Source organism: Falco peregrinus, chromosome W, assembly GCF_023634155.1.
Source record: "Falco peregrinus isolate bFalPer1 chromosome W, bFalPer1.pri, whole genome shotgun sequence".
NCBI lineage: Eukaryota > Metazoa > Chordata > Aves > Falconiformes > Falconidae > Falco > Falco peregrinus.
This window is the reverse complement of record NC_073743.1, coordinates 11,573,769-11,589,850: the sequence shown is the minus strand read 5'-3', so window position 1 is coordinate 11,589,850 and position 16,082 is coordinate 11,573,769. Positions and strand designations below refer to the sequence as shown.

Sequence of the window (16,082 nt, the reverse complement as noted above, 5' to 3'; positions counted from 1 at the left end):
TGGGCCCAGACACCCATGTGGCTTCAGCTGTTCTAGTTGGACATAACCCTGATGCCTGGAGCAAAGGGGAGCAGGTAGCAAGGGGGAACTGCTCCTTCAGGGGGGACATTTGAGGGCTGAAGCCCTGCCTTGCCCTTCCTGGCTGCTCACACCATGCACATCATTGTTTTCCTCTGTGCTGAGCCCATGACGTTGCTCCGGACCAAAAAATCTCACAGAAAGCCATCCATCCTTGCCCAGGAATGACAGGAGATGCATCTTCCCCCTCCCCTCAGAAGCCACATGTTGGCAGTTACTGACTCTCTTTGTCCAAATATGTGCCTAATTAATCAGTATTAGTAGCTGCTCTCCATGGTGCCAGCAGCCTCTCCATCCTTGGCTGCTCCCATCCCTCCTATACCCCCTGCAACCCAGGGCTGAGCACTCCTAGAAAGCCACTTTCTCCAGCTTTCAAAAACTTTTTGTTCCTCTCTGCTTGGAACACTGGTGCCAAAAAGTTGTGGCAGTAAAGGGCTGGATGTGGTCCCAGGGTGATGGGCTGGGGAAGCACATGCACCCATCCTGTCCCTGTCCCATCCCAGTGTCCCCATGTGCCACATAGCTCCTGTGGCCCCTCCACTGGCTCCTTCCATCCCCCCTGGTCCAGAACTTTCCCTGCAGCTGGGAACGTACCAGAAGCATTTATGAGTGTTATTAAAATGCATGTTATTTTTTGGAGGAGCCAGGATCTGAAAGGTTTGAATTTTTGCCTGTGGAACACAGTTTATTTAGAGCAGAAAGACAGAGCAGACAGACACAGCACCCTGTGTTGCCGTGAAATGCCACCCTATGGGATGTGCATGTGCCAGGTGTCCCTGTGGGTGCCAGGGACAGTGGCACCAGGGTGCAAGGAAGTGGGGAGATGGGTGCCAGGGAGCCTGTGCAGAGCCAAGGCCCTCCTGTCTCGCTGTGATGCGGGAGATGGACAGGGAGGTTGGGGGTTTGGCTCACTTCTCTCCCAGAGGATTTTCCCCATGTGGGCAGCACCAGCCCATGGTGTCCCCAAATGTAATCACAACCCATGGGTGCCCCTGAGCATACTGCCAGCCTGTGACATCCCTAGTTGCAATCACAGCTTATAGGTGTCCCCAACTGCAATCATAGCCTGTGGGTGTCCCTGAGTGCAATCAGCCTGTGAGTGTCCCTAAGACTTCAGCACCAGCCCATGGGTACCCCCAAGCCAGTGTCAGGAAGCAGAGTCACAGGCCCCAAGGTGCAGTGACAGGGTGTGCTTAGGACAGTGCCAGCCATGCAGTGTCCTTTAGCACAGGGACAGCTCTGGCCAGAGTAAAAGCATGTCTCAGGCCCTGGGAGTGGACAGCTGGTGGTGTCCCTGGAGCATGGTAACGGCATACTGTCAGCCGATGGGTGTCCCAAGTGCAGGGCCAACCACAGGATGCCCCCCACAATGGTGAGAGGCAACAGAGTGTCCCCCTAGCCCAGTGCCGCCAGGGTGTCCCTAGTCCAGTGCCCCAAGGTGTCTGTAGTGCAATACCCCTAGGGTGTCCCTAGTCCAGTGCCCCCGGGGCACCCCCTAGTGCAGTGCTCTGGGGTGTCCTTCACCCAGCGCCACCAGAATGCCCCTAGCACAGCGGTGTCCCTAGCACTGTGTCCTGTGTCCTCGGGGTACCCCTAGTGCAGTGCCCCCGGGTGTCCCTCTCACAGTGCTACCGGAGTGTCCCTAGTGCATTGCCCCGGGGTGTTCCTCCTCCGGTGCTTCTGTGAGTGCCCGGCGCCGGGGCTGCGGTGGTGTCTACCAGGGGTGCCGCCCCCCCGTCCCGCTTGGCGCGGTGGGGCCAGTGGAGAGCCAGTCCGTAAAAGGTGCTGGCGGGCGAGGGGGAGGTGCCAGGACGCGGCCCCTCCCCTGCTTTTAGGTGGCGGTGCGGTGCAGGGGGTGCAGTGTTGGTGCCCCTGCCGCTCCCGGTGTTCCGCGCCCTGCCGCCGCCCCGCTGTCACCATGGAGGCCATCAAGAAGAAGATGCAGATGCTAAAACTGGACAAGGAGAACGCCATCGACCGCGCCGAGCAGGCGGAGGCCGACAAGAAGCAGGCAGAGGACCGCTGCAAGCAGGTGGGTGACCCATGGACCCCGATGGCATTGCCTGGGGACCTTAAGGGTGTCCAGCCCCGAGGACACTGTCCTGCTGGGTGTCCAGCCTGGGGACCCTCTGCCTAGGAGTGCCTAACCCTGGGGACCTGCCCCTGCTGGGTGTCCAGCTGGCAGATCCCAGCTGTAGGAGTGCCCAAGCCCTTGGAGTCTCACCCCACTGGGTGCCTGTACTTGGGGACCTCATCCTCCTGGGTACCCATCCCCATGGACCAGCACTCCAGCTTGTTGCCCCTGACCACTCACATTAGTATACCCCCAAAGCATGCCATGTCTTGGTGGGACATCACAGTGCCACCTCCCTATCCCTCTGCCAGGGAGACAGCATACTCCCACCCCAGCCACAGAGATATGAACTTTCTTGGTGCCCCCTGGAGCTGTGTCCTCCAGTCAGGACCTCTCCAGTCCCTTGCACAGGGAGAGAGCCCACCACCCTCTTATCCCTGCCAGGCTCAGGGATGTTGGGGGCTGCTCTGGCCCTGGGAATCAAGGGCTCCCTGAGGATATGTGGCCCCAAAGTTGACAGACTGAGCGTGTCTTGCATGCTCCTGCTGTGCCTCCAGCCTCAGCCATCCCAGAAGGAGGATGGCCATCCCCTCCCCAGCCTTGTGGGCACTGCCATCCCCCCTGACCCCTGCCCTCCATCCCTTCTCCAGCTAGAGGAGGAACAGCAGGGCTTGCAGAAGAAGCTGAAGGGCACAGAGGATGAGGTGGAGAAGTACTCTGAGTCCGTCAAGGAAGCCCAGGAGAAGCTGGAGCAGGCAGAGAAGAAAGCTACAGACGTATGTAGGCATGCCAGCGACTCCTCCCCTGTGCGGGTGCCAGACCTCAGAGGGGTGAAGGAAGAGGGGGGCCTTATATGGAAAGTGTCCATGGGGAAGACTGTCAGGATCCCATTCCTGCAACGCTGACATTGAATCCAACTGAGATGCAGGGCAGGGACTGGCCAAATCCTGCTCGGGATGCAGGGGCCAGACAGGCTGTGGCAGGCACTGCTCAGTCAGCTCTGGAGCTTTGTGGGCAGCCACCTACCCAGCTCCCCAGAGCTTGTACAAAAAAAAAGTCTGCAGTGCTTGCTAAATTGGCAGGAAAGCAAAAAAGAGCAGAGAAATGGAAAAAGTTCTTGCCCATGGCCAGCTGCTGAGAGCTGGCTGTGAGGAAGGATGCTTGGGGTGGGGGGCTTGGTCATTTTGGGGTCCAGTGTGCCACCCTATACTCTGGCAAGGGCAAGGCCAGGAAGAGTTTTATTTAGTGCCATGACTGATGTTTCTCCTGGGAAATGGATCCCACTGGGGAGATGTTAAGGTGTTGAAGTTGGCTTGTGCCTGGCCAGGATGAAGGGTGGAACAGCTGTGTGTGGCCATGGAGCCACTCAGGAACGAGGTATAATGACCTGTGGTGCCACACAGGGTATTTGACACCCTATAAATAAATGCTCCTTTTGGTAGCCAGTCCTTCTTTGATGAAAACCAACCCTGGAAACTGGAGGAGAAGCTAAAGGGGAGCCGGCTGGACTGCAGCCAGTAGAGCATGGCCAGGCTTTTTAGGACTGAGAACAAAAAATTCAATCTCAGCTGGTTTATGGAGCTAAATATGTGTCAAATCTCTGAGGCAGCCACCAAGGACAGGAGCAAGTAGACAAGGATGAGCAGCAGCAGCACAAGTCCCCAGGGTGGCCCGAGCCCCCGGGGAGTGGCCAGGGGGCTCCCCAGCATTGTTTGCTGATCCTAAAGACCTGACCCAGGTTAGTTAGATACTAAACCAAGTAGTTAAAACATTACAAATCCTCTGAAAGGGCACATTTATCCTGGTGTGGGGCAGGCACGTTAAGCTGGGCAGGGCAGCTGCTGTATGTAGTGGGGGTATGTACTGGTCTGACTGGAACCATGTTGGTGTGGGACAGGGCAAGCTCAGTGCGGGATCCGGCTGAGCGTGGATGGGATGTCCCTGGTGAGGGGCTCAGAGAAAGGGGCAAATGGTGGCACAGGGCAGACATCAGCCATGAGGTATGGAGCAGTTTGCTGCTGGGAGCAGGCTGTGTGATGCCATCCTGGGCAGGGAAGATGCATTGCCATGCTCTTGGTCCACGGTAGTTTGGCAAGTCTGCGGGCTTTGGCAAGGAGAGTCCTGTCCCAGCAGATACAGGGGACAGGAGCCACCAACCCCTCCAGGGAAGGGCTGGGCAGGGAGGCATGGAGAAGGAGCACTCCCGCAGTGTCAGGGAGGGCAGACTGGCTGCAGGTAGATGTTGCAGGCAGGGCTGGGAGCCCATCACCATCACAGCCACCTTGGGGCCATACCGAAGCCTGGACAAGCTGTGCCATGTGCAAGGCACTGGGAGTTACCAGGTCCCTGCACCAGGGACCTGAATGTGCTGACAGCACTAACTGCCAGGGCTGGTGTTACCTCCTCCCCAGGACAAGGCACAGTGCTGCTCCCAGCTCTGGTGGAGGAAGCACAGGGTAGACACCTGGAGCACATCCACCTGCCTCCCTAGGGACCACCATGCCCCTCTTAGCTGCCAGGACAGCATGTGCCTGTGAGCACAGAATGTCCCCATACCTTGGCCAGGTCAGGGCTCATCACAGCAATCCAGGCAGGCTCCTGGTCTTGGCAAAAATGTCAACAAATGCCTTAAAAGAATAAATCTCCCCCTGCTCTGGCACTGCCCTGCCTCTGGCATGGGGTGGCAATACATGAAGCCCACAGGGACTGCACTAAAGGGTGCAAATATGGCATCCCCAGGCACTTGGAGGGGGGTCAGATGGTGACAGATCAGAGAGTGCTTGCCCCTGGACTGGCAGCTCTACAGTGCTGGCAGCCCCTTCCCAGCAGCTCTGTAAGGCCACTGTGGCCCCACCACCTCTTGTCCCCAGTCCCATGGGGCCCATGGGCAGATGCTGGCAGGGGCTGCTGGAAATGGTGCAGCAGGGACAGTGGGTTTAGTCAGAGCAGTCCCCTCCAGCATCCCACATCCCCAGCTGGTGGCCTGTCCCTAGCCACCCCAGCAGGGCCCAGGGAAACTCCATAGTTCCCAGGCCATGATCCCAAAGGCTTCACCCAAGTTCCTACCCTGGTTGCTCTCCCCAGCTGAGATTTTGTTCTTATTTGGTGATTCCTTGAGCCAGTGGGAGGGAATGGGGCTCTGCTGGGAAGTGACTGCGTCCCTGGGTAGGGCCAGAGCAGGAGGCACCCAGCCCAGCTGGGTGACTGCCCCCCAACTTGCCCTCCAACCTACCCCCATCCTTCCTGCAGTCAGCTCACACCTGCCCCTTTGCTGGCTGAGACCCCATTTTCTGCTCCAAGACCAGTGCACTGGCCTGAGAGCACTTTTGGCACCCAGGCATCGGGCTGGGGGTGGTGCAGGACTGGCCAGGACTGGGGCCAAGTCTGCGGCTGCATGCTTCCAGGGGACCCGCAGTGCCACCTCTTCTGCCACCACTTAGCAGGGGGACACAGGGCTGCAGGGCACTGCCAGTGGTGTGGCTGGGTCCCCCCCAGGCCCCTTGACCCCAAAGCCAAGGGCAGACGGTGGGGTCAGCCCAGGAATTGGCGTCCCTGGAGGCAGGTGTGAAGTGCAGCCAGGGCTGCCTGGAAGCTGTCAGAGCTCCTTAAGGGAGGACTGAGTGCCACCAGTGCCAGTTTCTTCTGATGGATCAAGGCATGTGTCCCAACCAGGATGCAGAGCCAGGAGCTGGGAACTGGCTTCTCCTATGGAACAGAGCTCCCAGGGCAGCTGGGGGGTGCAGGGGGCTCCATGGGCTCAGTGGGTCTCTGCAGGGCTGCTAGCCAGGTCCCTGCTTGGGGGACCAGATGCCAAGGGGCTGAGTGGGATGGCTGCTGGGGATCTGACCATGCCCCACAGCTCCAGCCCCAGGTCCCCTGGGGGGATGCTTGGGAGTGGGCTCTGCCCCATGAGGCAAAAGCCTATGACCCCCCCAGCTTTGCAGCAGGGGGTGTGGGGGGCAGAGCTTGGGGAGCACCCATGGGTACATTGCTCCCATGTCCATGGGGGCTTGCAAGGGCCAGGCTCTGGCATTCTGCCTGGGCTCCTCTCCATCACCCTGGAGGAGCTTGGTAGGACTGTGCACCCCTATCTGGGGGGCCACCATGTGTCCTGCTTTGGGGGAGCTGTGTCCTGTATCCTAGGGGGCGTCATGGGCACTGTGCATCTGCAGGGAGGAGGAGGAAGAGCACCATACACTCTGCTTGGGGTGGAGGAACAGTGTGCCCTGCCCAGAAGCCACTGTGCATCTTGCCTTGGGAGGTAGGGACAGTGTCCCCTGCCTGGGTAGGACCATGCGTCCTGCCCAGGGGGGCACCCTATGTACTATTTCGGGGTGGTGGGGTGGTGGTTCTGTGCATCCCTCCTGGTGTTGGGGACTGTCCCCTGACGGGGTGGGCACCGTGCACCCTGGCCGGAGGTCTGCGTGCGCTGCCTAGGGCAGCGGCAGCCCAGGTCGGCCAGTGGCAGCAGCAGCAGCAGCGGGAGGAGGAGCAGGAAGGGATGGAGGCAGGGCGGGCGGCGGGAGCGGCCGCTGCCTGAGCGCTTCCTGCCCGAGCCGGGCGGATCCCACAAAGGGCTCGGCGGCGCGGCCTCCCCGCCGGCAGCCCCCCGCCATGGCCGGCATCAGCTCCATCGACGCCGTCAAGAAGAAGATCCAGAGCCTGCAGCAGGTGGCCGACGAGGCGGAGGAGCGCGCCCAGCACCTGCAGCGGGAGGCCGATGCCGAGCGGCAGGCCCGGGAGCGGGTAAGAGGCGCCGGGGCAGGGGGCGCCCCGGCAGCTCCCCGGGATGCCCCGCCGGCTCCTTCCCCGCGGGCTGGCCCCAGCCGTCCCGTCCTTGCCCTCCCCCCCCCCGGTAGCCGGGCTGGCTGCTCCCGGGGCGGAGCGCCGCCTGGGGGTCTGGAGGGCGCTGCCATCCAGGTGCCGCGGCAGCATCCCTGCTCCGATCTGCCTCCTGCAGCTGCCTTCTTAATGGGTCTTGCGAGGGATGCTCCGTGCGGTGGAGCCCTCCATGTCTTCCCCGGCTGGTGGGGCACTAGGGAGCAGTCAGCGGCCAGCTCTGCCTTGGGTCTGCTTGGGGTCGGGCAGATCCTGGGAAAGGATCCCCTCTCTTGGAGGCCGGCTGTGTGCATGGCTAAAAAACCCACACCCAGGCTCTTGTCTGGCTTCCAGCAGGCTCTGCGGTCTGGGCCATAGCAGTCGCAGAGCCTTTGGCTCTCCAGTGTGTCCCTTCGCAGGGACAAGCTGTCCCTTTGCACTGTCATGGGCCAAGATTTCCACTCTGTGGCAGTGGGACAGCATTTCCAGGCTGCAGCTTGTGCCTGGTTTGGCTTTTTTATTGTTGTTGGAGCTTGTGAGATTTTTTCTCTCTTTTTCCTATGCCCACTACTTTAACATCCTCACTATATCAGGAGTAGCAGAGCTGGGTGCAGTACCCAGGCTGTTGTCACTCAGGCTGTGTGCAGAGGAAATGGCCCCTTCCTGCAGCTGCAGATTGAGTTCTCCAGTCACTGGGCACTGCTGGAGAGCTCATGTTCCTGAGTGTCCATCCAGGCAACTTTGACTCACTTTGGGGATGATTCTCTGGGGAAAACAGCCCCTGCCAGGGTGAGGCAGATGCTGTAAGTGGAGCATTGCCCTGGCAGGGGTCAAATCCAGCTCCCCATTTGGCAATTTGGCCAGGGATGAGCTCTTGGTGAGCCCAGAAAGAGGGTGTTCATGGGGTGGAAGTGGCTGTTGTGCCAGCCATGGGGCTAGCCACTTGCCTGGCACACTACTGGGCTGCTCTGCTTGGAGCGGCGCTGGCTGTGCCCATCTCCACCCTGCCAGCTTGCCACGGGGGACCACAGGTGCTCAGCAGGGCTGCGCAGGGTGACAGCCCCTTGCTGCTCCCATGGCCCCTCTGCTTGGCCAATGTCCCCCGGGGCATTCCCGATGTTGGAGCAGGAGGCCGGCTGGGACTGGACACTGCAGCTGGCCAGGCCTGCTCCAGCCTGTGAATAAGCATGAGACATTATCCCCTGTGTTGGCACATGCCTCCCTACATCTTGGTGCATGGGGCTGCTCCCCACAGCAAGGTCTCATTGCTGCTCATCTCTCTGCATCTGGGGTTTTAATTCCTCGCAGCCCCCCTGGTGGGGAGTGGGGCCAGGAGCTGCTGAGGCAGCATTTCCCGGTAGTGGTGATGGAGCAGGCAGGAGGTCTTCACTAAATGGAAAGAGTGCAGGGTCAGGCATCAAGGGGCTGGCAGGGGCCAGGGCCACTGCTCCTGGCTGGCCCTGGCTCCTGGCCCTGCATGAAGGGAGCCTAGGAAAGCAGGGAGTCCTGGTCCTGCAGGCACCAGCAGCTTCTGCTTAGCTGTGCTCCAGCCTGCTGAGGGTGACTCGCTTCATTGCCCCCATTGCCGCACTGTACATCAGCCGGGGGGAGCAGTTGGGGATGGGGGGGGGGGGGGGGCGGGGAGCTGCGCTCAGCTTCCCGTTACCCCGTTATTCAGGGTCAGAGGTTTCCCCGCAGAAGAGACTCCTGGCTCACTTCCCCGCCTCTGTAAACAGGAAATCCACAAGCGGCTCCAATCTCCTTTTTGGGAGTAAAGCCACACAGGGCATTCCTCCTGCTTTACTCACTGCTCCACAAACCTCAAATACCTTCCCTGTGACTGTGTAGCTGCTCTGACCACCCTACCCTGGCAAACATGCCTCGTCCCTCTCCAAGGTGGGAGACAGGTGCAAGGACAAGGTGAAGGGGCTGCACATCCCGGACTCGGTTGCATGGCCGGGGAGGAGCCAGTGTCAAACAGGGCCCTAGGGATGGAGAGAGCCCCATTGTTCCTATAGAAAGGTGATGGGATGTGTGCCCCAGCCAGGCTTGTTGCACAGTGCCAAGGGGTGTTCTGGATAGCGAATGCCAAAGTAACTGCTGAAAATGCTTTTTTAGATCTATATATATAGATATATATATGTCACATGGGGTGACCAAGGGGTTTCTGCTCCCCCAGGCTGAGGCTGAAGTAGCTTCTCTGAACCGCCGTATCCAGTTGGTGGAGGAGGAGCTGGACCGAGCACAGGAGCGCCTGGCCACCGCCCTGCAGAAGCTGGAGGAGGCTGAGAAGGCAGCTGATGAGAGCGAGAGGTGTGATGGGGAGGGACAGCAAGGGTAGCATCAGGTCACCCTTGATTGCAGGAAGCCCCCTTGGTTTTGCAGTGGGGTTTGGGGATCCCCCTGAAGTGATCTTATGGGGTTTGTGTTGGTTTTCCTGCAGACCCTGAAGGGAAAGAACAAAGCCATGATGCAGAGAAGTCCCCCAGATATGGGCGTTCTTGGCACACTTTGAAATTTCCAGGGCATCCATAAAATCTTAAAAAAATTGATCTGGCGCTTATACAAATATCAGTCTGTAACCAAAGCCAGAGGGTGCTTGGAGCCTATTCTCAGCCCTGGAGCAGTGTCCTTCACTCGAGAGCTGAGCAATGGCCCAGGAGGGGACTTCTGTGCCTGGAAACTGTGGTTGACCTTTGAGAATGAACTGGCCTCTTTAAAAAAAAAGTCCTGCAGAGTGTTTTTCCCCATCCTCACGGCAAGCAGATTTACTGGGCAGGAGCTGCACAGGTGAGGGCACTCAGGTTGCATGGGAATGCCTGGACACATCATGGCATTCCTGATAGTTACATGAGCTCTTTCCTCCATTGGCAAAGACCAGTTTGAGCAACAGCATCTGAGCCAGAGAAGTCTGCAGGAGTCCCTACTGTGGAGGTTCATGGGGGTTTGGTGACCTCCTGCTTATGAGCATCACTCCTGAATGGGAAGAGGCTTTGCCATGGGATGCATTTCCTAAAGGTTTCTGGCCTGTCAGGCTGCTTTTGTGGAGGTTGTGGCCAGTTTATCCTGGGCTGCACACATTTTTACACACCTCCCCCCGGATGATAGGTTCAGGACCTGCCTGGTTGAGAGGCACTGTGGCTACATGGCCCTGGGGTCAGCTCCGCTGCTTTAATTGTGTGCAGGAGCATCCTTGGGGTACCACTGGTGTGACTCTACCGTGTGAGGTGGCCAGTGAGTGCCAGTGTCCCAAGGCTCCAGAGCTGGAGTATGGCAGGGTCAGGACACAGTGGGTGGGCGGCAAGGTGCAGGTGCCACCTCAACCCACAGCAGTAACATCTTCTGGCTTGGGCTTTCCTTAGAGGCATGAAGGTCATTGAAAACAGGGCCATGAAGGATGAGGAGAAGATGGAGCTCCAGGAAATGCAGCTGAAGGAGGCGAAACACATAGCAGAGGAGGCTGACCGCAAATATGAGGAGGTGTGTGCCTGTACCCGTGTGCCCCCTTCCCCCAGTGCTGACCCCCCTGGTGGCACTTGGGACTGCCTCACCACAGCCTTCTGTCCTGAGCCAGGGCAATGGCAGGGCTGATGCATGCCCCTTGCTGCCATTGACAGGTCGCCCGCAAACTGGTTGTCCTTGAGGGAGAGCTGGAGCGCTCAGAGGAGAGGGCAGAGGTGGCAGAGAGGTGAGTGGGGCTCCCAGTGGGCAGCGCGTGGGGGTCCCATACAGCCCTTGCCCAGAGTCCCTGTCTGTGTGTTTGTGTGGGGATGGGGATGTCCCTCCCCAGGAACAGCAGTCTGCTGTGGGGGTGGTCCCTGGGCTTGCAGGCTGGGGACAGGGGGATGCCAGCCTGCTAAGCAGCAGATCCTTGACCCTGTTCTCTGCTGTCCGTCGTCCCGTGTGTGTCGTGTCCCTGTCCGTCCCATCCCATCCCCCCCCCCCCCCCCCCCCCCCGGGTGCCCCTCTTCCACCTCAGCCGAGTGAGACAATTGGAAGAAGAGCTGCAGACCATGGATCAGACTCTCAAGTCCCTCATTGCCTCAGAGGAAGAGGTACTGGGGCAGGGGTGTAGGGTGATGTGCAGCAGCCCCCCCCCCTCTATTGCTGTCTCTTGAATCACATAAGCCACCTCTCCCCTCTCTGCACCACTGCATCTGCCATCGACCTCCCTTCACCTCCCTCTCCAGTGAGCATGGGCTGGGTACACTCCTTCATCCCTCCGTGCCTGCTCTCCTTCTTGGCAGGGCTGATGGGAGCCTGGCTGGCAGCGATGCATGGGGTGTCTGTGTAAGGAGGCATGAGAAACAGATGAACAGATGCATCCCAGCAGCTTCCACTCGCAGCAGCTCTACTCCTCCACCTGTGTTTCCTGAGTTTTCTCCTCTCTTAACTTGTTCTCTCTCTCTTTCCTCCTTCCCCGTGCCTGCTCTTTCTGCTCCCCCCTCTCACCTGCCCCTCGGCCCCACCCCCCTCCTGGCGGCCCTGCTTGGGATGTAGTAAATGTGGTGACCTAGAGGAGGAGCTGAAAATTGTCACCAACAACTTGAAGTCCCTGGAAGCCCAGGCTGACAAGGTAGGACCCAGCAGGGCTGCTGGGGCTGGGCAGAGTGTGTGGGGTCTGGGGGTAGTGGGGTCATCCACTGGAGTGAAGGATGGCCAGAGGTGTCCTGTGGGGCTCATGGGTGCCCATCTCTGTCTCTGCAGTATTCCACCAAGGAGGACAAGTATGAGGAGGAAATCAAGCTTCTAGGGGAAAAACTGAAGGAGGTAAGAGGTGTGGGGCCAGGACCCCCAAGAGAGGGGCTGGCACTGCATCAGTGCAGGCATGAGTTTGCCATCCCATGTAGGTTTTGACCCTGTTATACCTGTATCCTCTCACCCTTCCCCAAATTGCAGCCCTGCAGCATGGTGGGTGGCTGGGTCTGGGATAGGTCTTGTGGGGTCCCACTACCCTGTAAGGGTCCCTGTCCCATCTGGAGGGCTGGTGTTTTCATCCCCAGGGAGCACAGTCCTGCTGGGGTGCATCCTGCAACCTCATGCTGTGCTCTGCTCCTGCTCTGCTCATCTCTGCCCCACATGGTGTCCTGCTCCCAGGATATGTGCTGGCAGGAGCTCATGCCCTGCACACACTAACTTCAAGCCATGTCCAATTTGGAGTGATCCATCTAGTGTTAGTCACACATGCAACCTGTGAAGTATGTGGGCTCCCATGATACCCCTGCTTTTGGTGGTCAGGACAGGTTGGGATAAACAGGAAGCCCAACATGGAGGCACTTTGCCCAGCTGCCTCTTTTGAGGGCAAGCTCTCACCCCTGCTGCTGGTTTAGGGTGCGGGGGTCCATGGGGTCCTTGTCCCTTGCCTTTCCTAGGGGAGGGCTCATGGGGGGGATATGAGAGATGCAGACGGCAGATTTGGAGTGCAGTGCAGCCTGCGCCATCCCCATTGTGCCCCACAGTTCACCCTCTTCCCCCTTCTCTTCTGCAGGCTGAGACCCGGGCAGAGTTTGCAGAGCGATCTGTGGCGAAGCTGGAGAAAACCATTGATGATCTAGAAGGTAAAATGTCCTCACTGGCCCTGTGTCCCTCTTTCCCAGGGAGGACTAGCCAGGATGTGCCCCTCATAGAGTCAGACAGAGCTTGGCTGGGGTGAGGGGTGGGCAGGGGTCCTGGGAGGGTGGAGGCTGAATGCCATGGTGTCTGGTGTGGGGGTGTAGAGCTGCTGGGGTCTATGGCTCTGCCCTCAGGTGGGGGAATAGGGCTGCATCCACATCACCTGTGCATGCACATTCCTGCTGCCCTCGGCCCCCCACTCACAGCCCCTCTCTCTCTCTCTCTCTCTCCCCCTCCCCACTACCTGCCCCCCGATCTTGTTCTACCCAACCTTGTTCTACTGCCTGCCCCCCACCCGCCCCCTGCCTGCAGATGAAGTGTATGCACAGAAGATGAAGTACAAATCCATCAGCGAGGAGCTAGACAATGCACTTAATGACATCACCTCCCTCTGAGCCCCCCACCGGGCACCATCACTGCACCCACCTGCCTGCCTCACCCCTCCCCAGCTCAGCTGCTTGCCTGCCCAGCCATCCCACCACTCTTCCTGCCTGCTCTGTCCCCTCTGTCCTTCCCAGCCTGCACCTGTCTGTCAGTTCCTTTGAGACAGGAGCCAGCCTGGGGTGTTTTTGCAATACCTCGCTTTGTGGGGAGATGAGATGTAGGTGCTTAGGGGTGTTTAATGGGGAAGGGGAGCAGCCCCCAGGACCCACACACACTGGGTGGATGGTACCCATGCAGTTGCAGGTCCATGCCGCAGCATTGCCTGGTGGGGGACAGAGCTGCGCCTAGGAGCCCTTCACTTCAGTAGCTCCCTCCTCTGCTCCCTAGCATCATAAGCACCAGGGACCCTGCAGCTCTGGTGCTGGGGGGACACCTGCCCTCATATTCCCCCAGCAAAGTCCCCTGGTTCTTCTTGCTGAGCCCGGGGGGGGGGGGGGGGGCACACAGGGGAAGTGGCACCTCCACCACCAAAACAGAGAGGGCTTAGGCTTGGGGGACGGAGGAGGGGGTCCAGCTGTGCAGGCAGCCCATCCCCAGGCAGGCAGTCCCCAGACCCTCTGCCTCCCTTCTGTCCTTTGCACATCGCTCTTCAGTTTGCATTTCATGACTTTTTCTTTTCTGTTCTGTCCCTCTGGGTTACTGAATTGGTCTCAATAAAGCATTTTGTCTCCTCTGTTTCTCCTTTGTTTTCTTCATGCTGCTCTGTCCCTCATCTGCCTGTCTCACACATGTGCCAGCAGCTGAAGTGGTTGCAGGCAGCTCACAGCCACAGGACCTCTGGGATGGCAGCAGCTGAGCCCTGGGCAGTTCCCACACTGCCAGGCTGAGTGGGATGGGGCCCTTTGTGCCTCCACCCAGGGGATGACCCTCACCACCGCCTGGCTCTTGGACACAGCTTTCTTCATCTCCTGTCACCTTCTCCATGACTCTTTTGGCCTGAAATAGCAGGGTTAGACTTGGTCCTGTCCATTCCTTGTCCCCACTCCCAGACATTGCCCACAAGCAGCAGTCTCAGCCCTGGCATCTCTCCTGCATCACTCTCCCATGCCGAAGGGACTGACTCTACTCTTCAGCTGTGATCCCTGGCCCTAAACGGGTCCCTGATCATCCTCCTCCTCCTTCCTCAGCATCCTACCCTGCCCCACAACTCTGTCCCTGAATTGATGGACCTGCAGCCCTGTTCCTGCCCCAGGACCGCCTGCCTCTTCCTGCCAGCCCAGCTCATTCCCCAATGCTGGCTGGGAAGAAACAGGGTTTCCAGCAAGGGCTTTGGGGAATGCTGTCTCTTCACTAACTTGCCTTTCTCTCTGTCTCTCCCCTCTGCTGCACTGATGTCACTGTTTTCTCTAGAGTGGTCCCAGCAGGAGGCTGAGAAAAATCGGGTTCTCACTAACAAGCTGCAGGTCATCCTTTACCGAACTTAACAACTGAGCTGCCAAGAACTCCCATTCCTAGCCCAGCCTCCCACACCCAGGCTGCCACCAGCCTCGCTCCTTGCTTCATTTCAGCCAGGCTGGCTCAGGGCTGGGAGCCCCTCCTCAATCCCCGCTGGGGTTAGGTGGTGTGTGGAGCCTTGGCTTATCCCCCTGGGGGTAACTGCCCTGCTTGGGGGGGACGGGGAACCCTCTGGAGCTGATTGTTTTTTCTCAGGAGAGGAACAAGGATTTTTGTGATGGCCTGGGACACCCACGTGGTGATGGCTGTCCCCCAGCATCAGTCTGGTCCTGCCGGGGAGGGATGCGGTAGCTTGTATTGCTGCCTTCCTCCCCTTGTCCCAGGAGCCAGTGGTCAGCTTCTTTCCCCTCACTCTGGTCACCCCAAACTATGCAGGGAGGATCTCCTCAGAGTTGGGTCCCTGCAGGGTTCTGGGAGGGCTGGGATAGGAACTGGGGACCCAGCAGCTGTTGCCCCAAACCTGGGGTGGAGGACAGGGAAGATCCTGGCTGGGAGTGCTAGGAGACAGGACTGGGTGGGCAGAACTCTCGTCCCATCCCCATCTCTAGATGGAAGGAGGATGCTGTTTGGAAGTGAGTGCCAGAGAAGGCTGCCTTGGCAGCAGGCTGCCCAGCAGAGCTCATCCCTGCAGCCTTGTTAGCTTTGCTCCTTCTCTCTGCTGTTTTCTCTGCTTGCCTTCCTGGGATGCTGCTTCACTCTCTTCTTCACAGAGCACTGCCAGGTCATGCAGCAGGTACTGGCTCTCAGGCTGGCTAAGGGTTTGTGTGCAAGCCCACAGCTGGATGGTGGTGATGCCCTGGGGCAGGACATGCTGAGTAGGAAGATGGGGCTGTGTTGGTGGCTCTCCGGGGAGGGGTACCCATCAGCGGTTTCTGTGCTGCAGAGGGCCTGGCTGTGGGCAACAAGGTGCCATGGGAGGATGGAAATGATGAAAAGCAGGGTCTGCCTGCCCCGAGCAACCAGTCCAGCTGGCCTGGCCACCCCAGCAGATCCTGGGTTGTCTAGATTCATCCCTGCTGATGGTGGGGCTGCTTGTATGGACTCTGCTCTGCAGGGATGCCCCACATGGCTGGAGGCTGGTGCTGTACTGAAATGTGTGTGTGTGTGTCTGTGCTTGGTGTGGTGTACATGGGTCCGGCTGTGCCTGGGTATGCTTGGGCTGTGTCTGTGTCCATGTGTGTGGCTGGTTGCATGTTCCTTGTGTTCACAGAGAGTCTGGCTAGTGCCAAAGAGGAGAATGTGGGCATCCACCAGGTCCTGGACCAGACCTTATTGGAGCTGAACAACCTCTGAGCTGCTCTGGAGAGCTCCTGTCCCTCTTCCCTACCCCACATGTGCAACTCACTGGCACACTCAGGATGTCATCAGCTGAACTGTCTTGGCCAAATCCACACACCCATTGAGAAGGGAAGCCCTGCAGCCTTACGCTGTGGCTCAGGGGTGTCTTGTTTGTGCACAGTCTGACTGGCTCTGTCCTGTCTTCATGTCCAAATATTAAAGCAGTTTGACAAGATGGATGGGTGTGCCTGGTCCTTGCAGGCAGGCACAGGGAGACATGGTGGGGGGGTCTCCACCCAGTTTGCACAGGAGGTTCTGCAGG

The 16,082-nt window shown here is 59.0% G+C and overlaps 1 protein-coding gene across 10 annotated transcripts; it reads left to right on the top strand.

The window, feature by feature from the left end:
- The first annotated feature begins 1,937 nt into the window (after positions 1-1,937).
- LOC129783021 (tropomyosin beta chain-like) lies at positions 1,938-15,995 on the top strand. Of its 10 annotated transcripts, none has more exons than XM_055792656.1 (9): positions 1,938-2,110; positions 2,803-2,928; positions 9,150-9,283; positions 10,333-10,450; positions 10,588-10,658; positions 11,471-11,546; positions 11,678-11,740; positions 12,459-12,528; positions 12,896-15,995. In XM_055792656.1, the coding sequence occupies exons 1-9, from the start codon at positions 1,997-1,999 to the stop codon at positions 12,976-12,978; spliced, it is 855 nt and encodes a 284-aa protein (XP_055648631.1). In that variant the 5' UTR covers positions 1,938-1,996; the 3' UTR covers positions 12,979-15,995. The 10 variants fall into 10 exon arrangements, with proteins under 10 accessions (XP_055648631.1, XP_055648632.1, XP_055648635.1 ...); XM_055792657.1 differs by having other exon boundaries at positions 1,941-2,110; positions 15,693-15,995; XM_055792660.1 differs by having other exon boundaries at positions 1,941-2,114; positions 2,807-2,928; positions 15,693-15,995.
- The last annotated feature ends 87 nt before the right edge of the window (positions 15,996-16,082 follow it).

Coding starts and splice junctions, on each gene's coding strand:
- LOC129783021 (XM_055792656.1), top strand. CDS start 1,997: ATGGAGGCCATCAAGAAGAAGATGCAGATGCTAAAACTGGACAAGGAG. Junction 9,284..10,332: donor GCAGCTGATGAGAGCGAGAG/GTGTGATGGGGA, acceptor GGCTTTCCTTAG/AGGCATGAAGGTCATTGAAA. Junction 10,659..11,470: donor AGGGCAGAGGTGGCAGAGAG/GTGAGTGGGGCT, acceptor CTTGGGATGTAG/TAAATGTGGTGACCTAGAGG.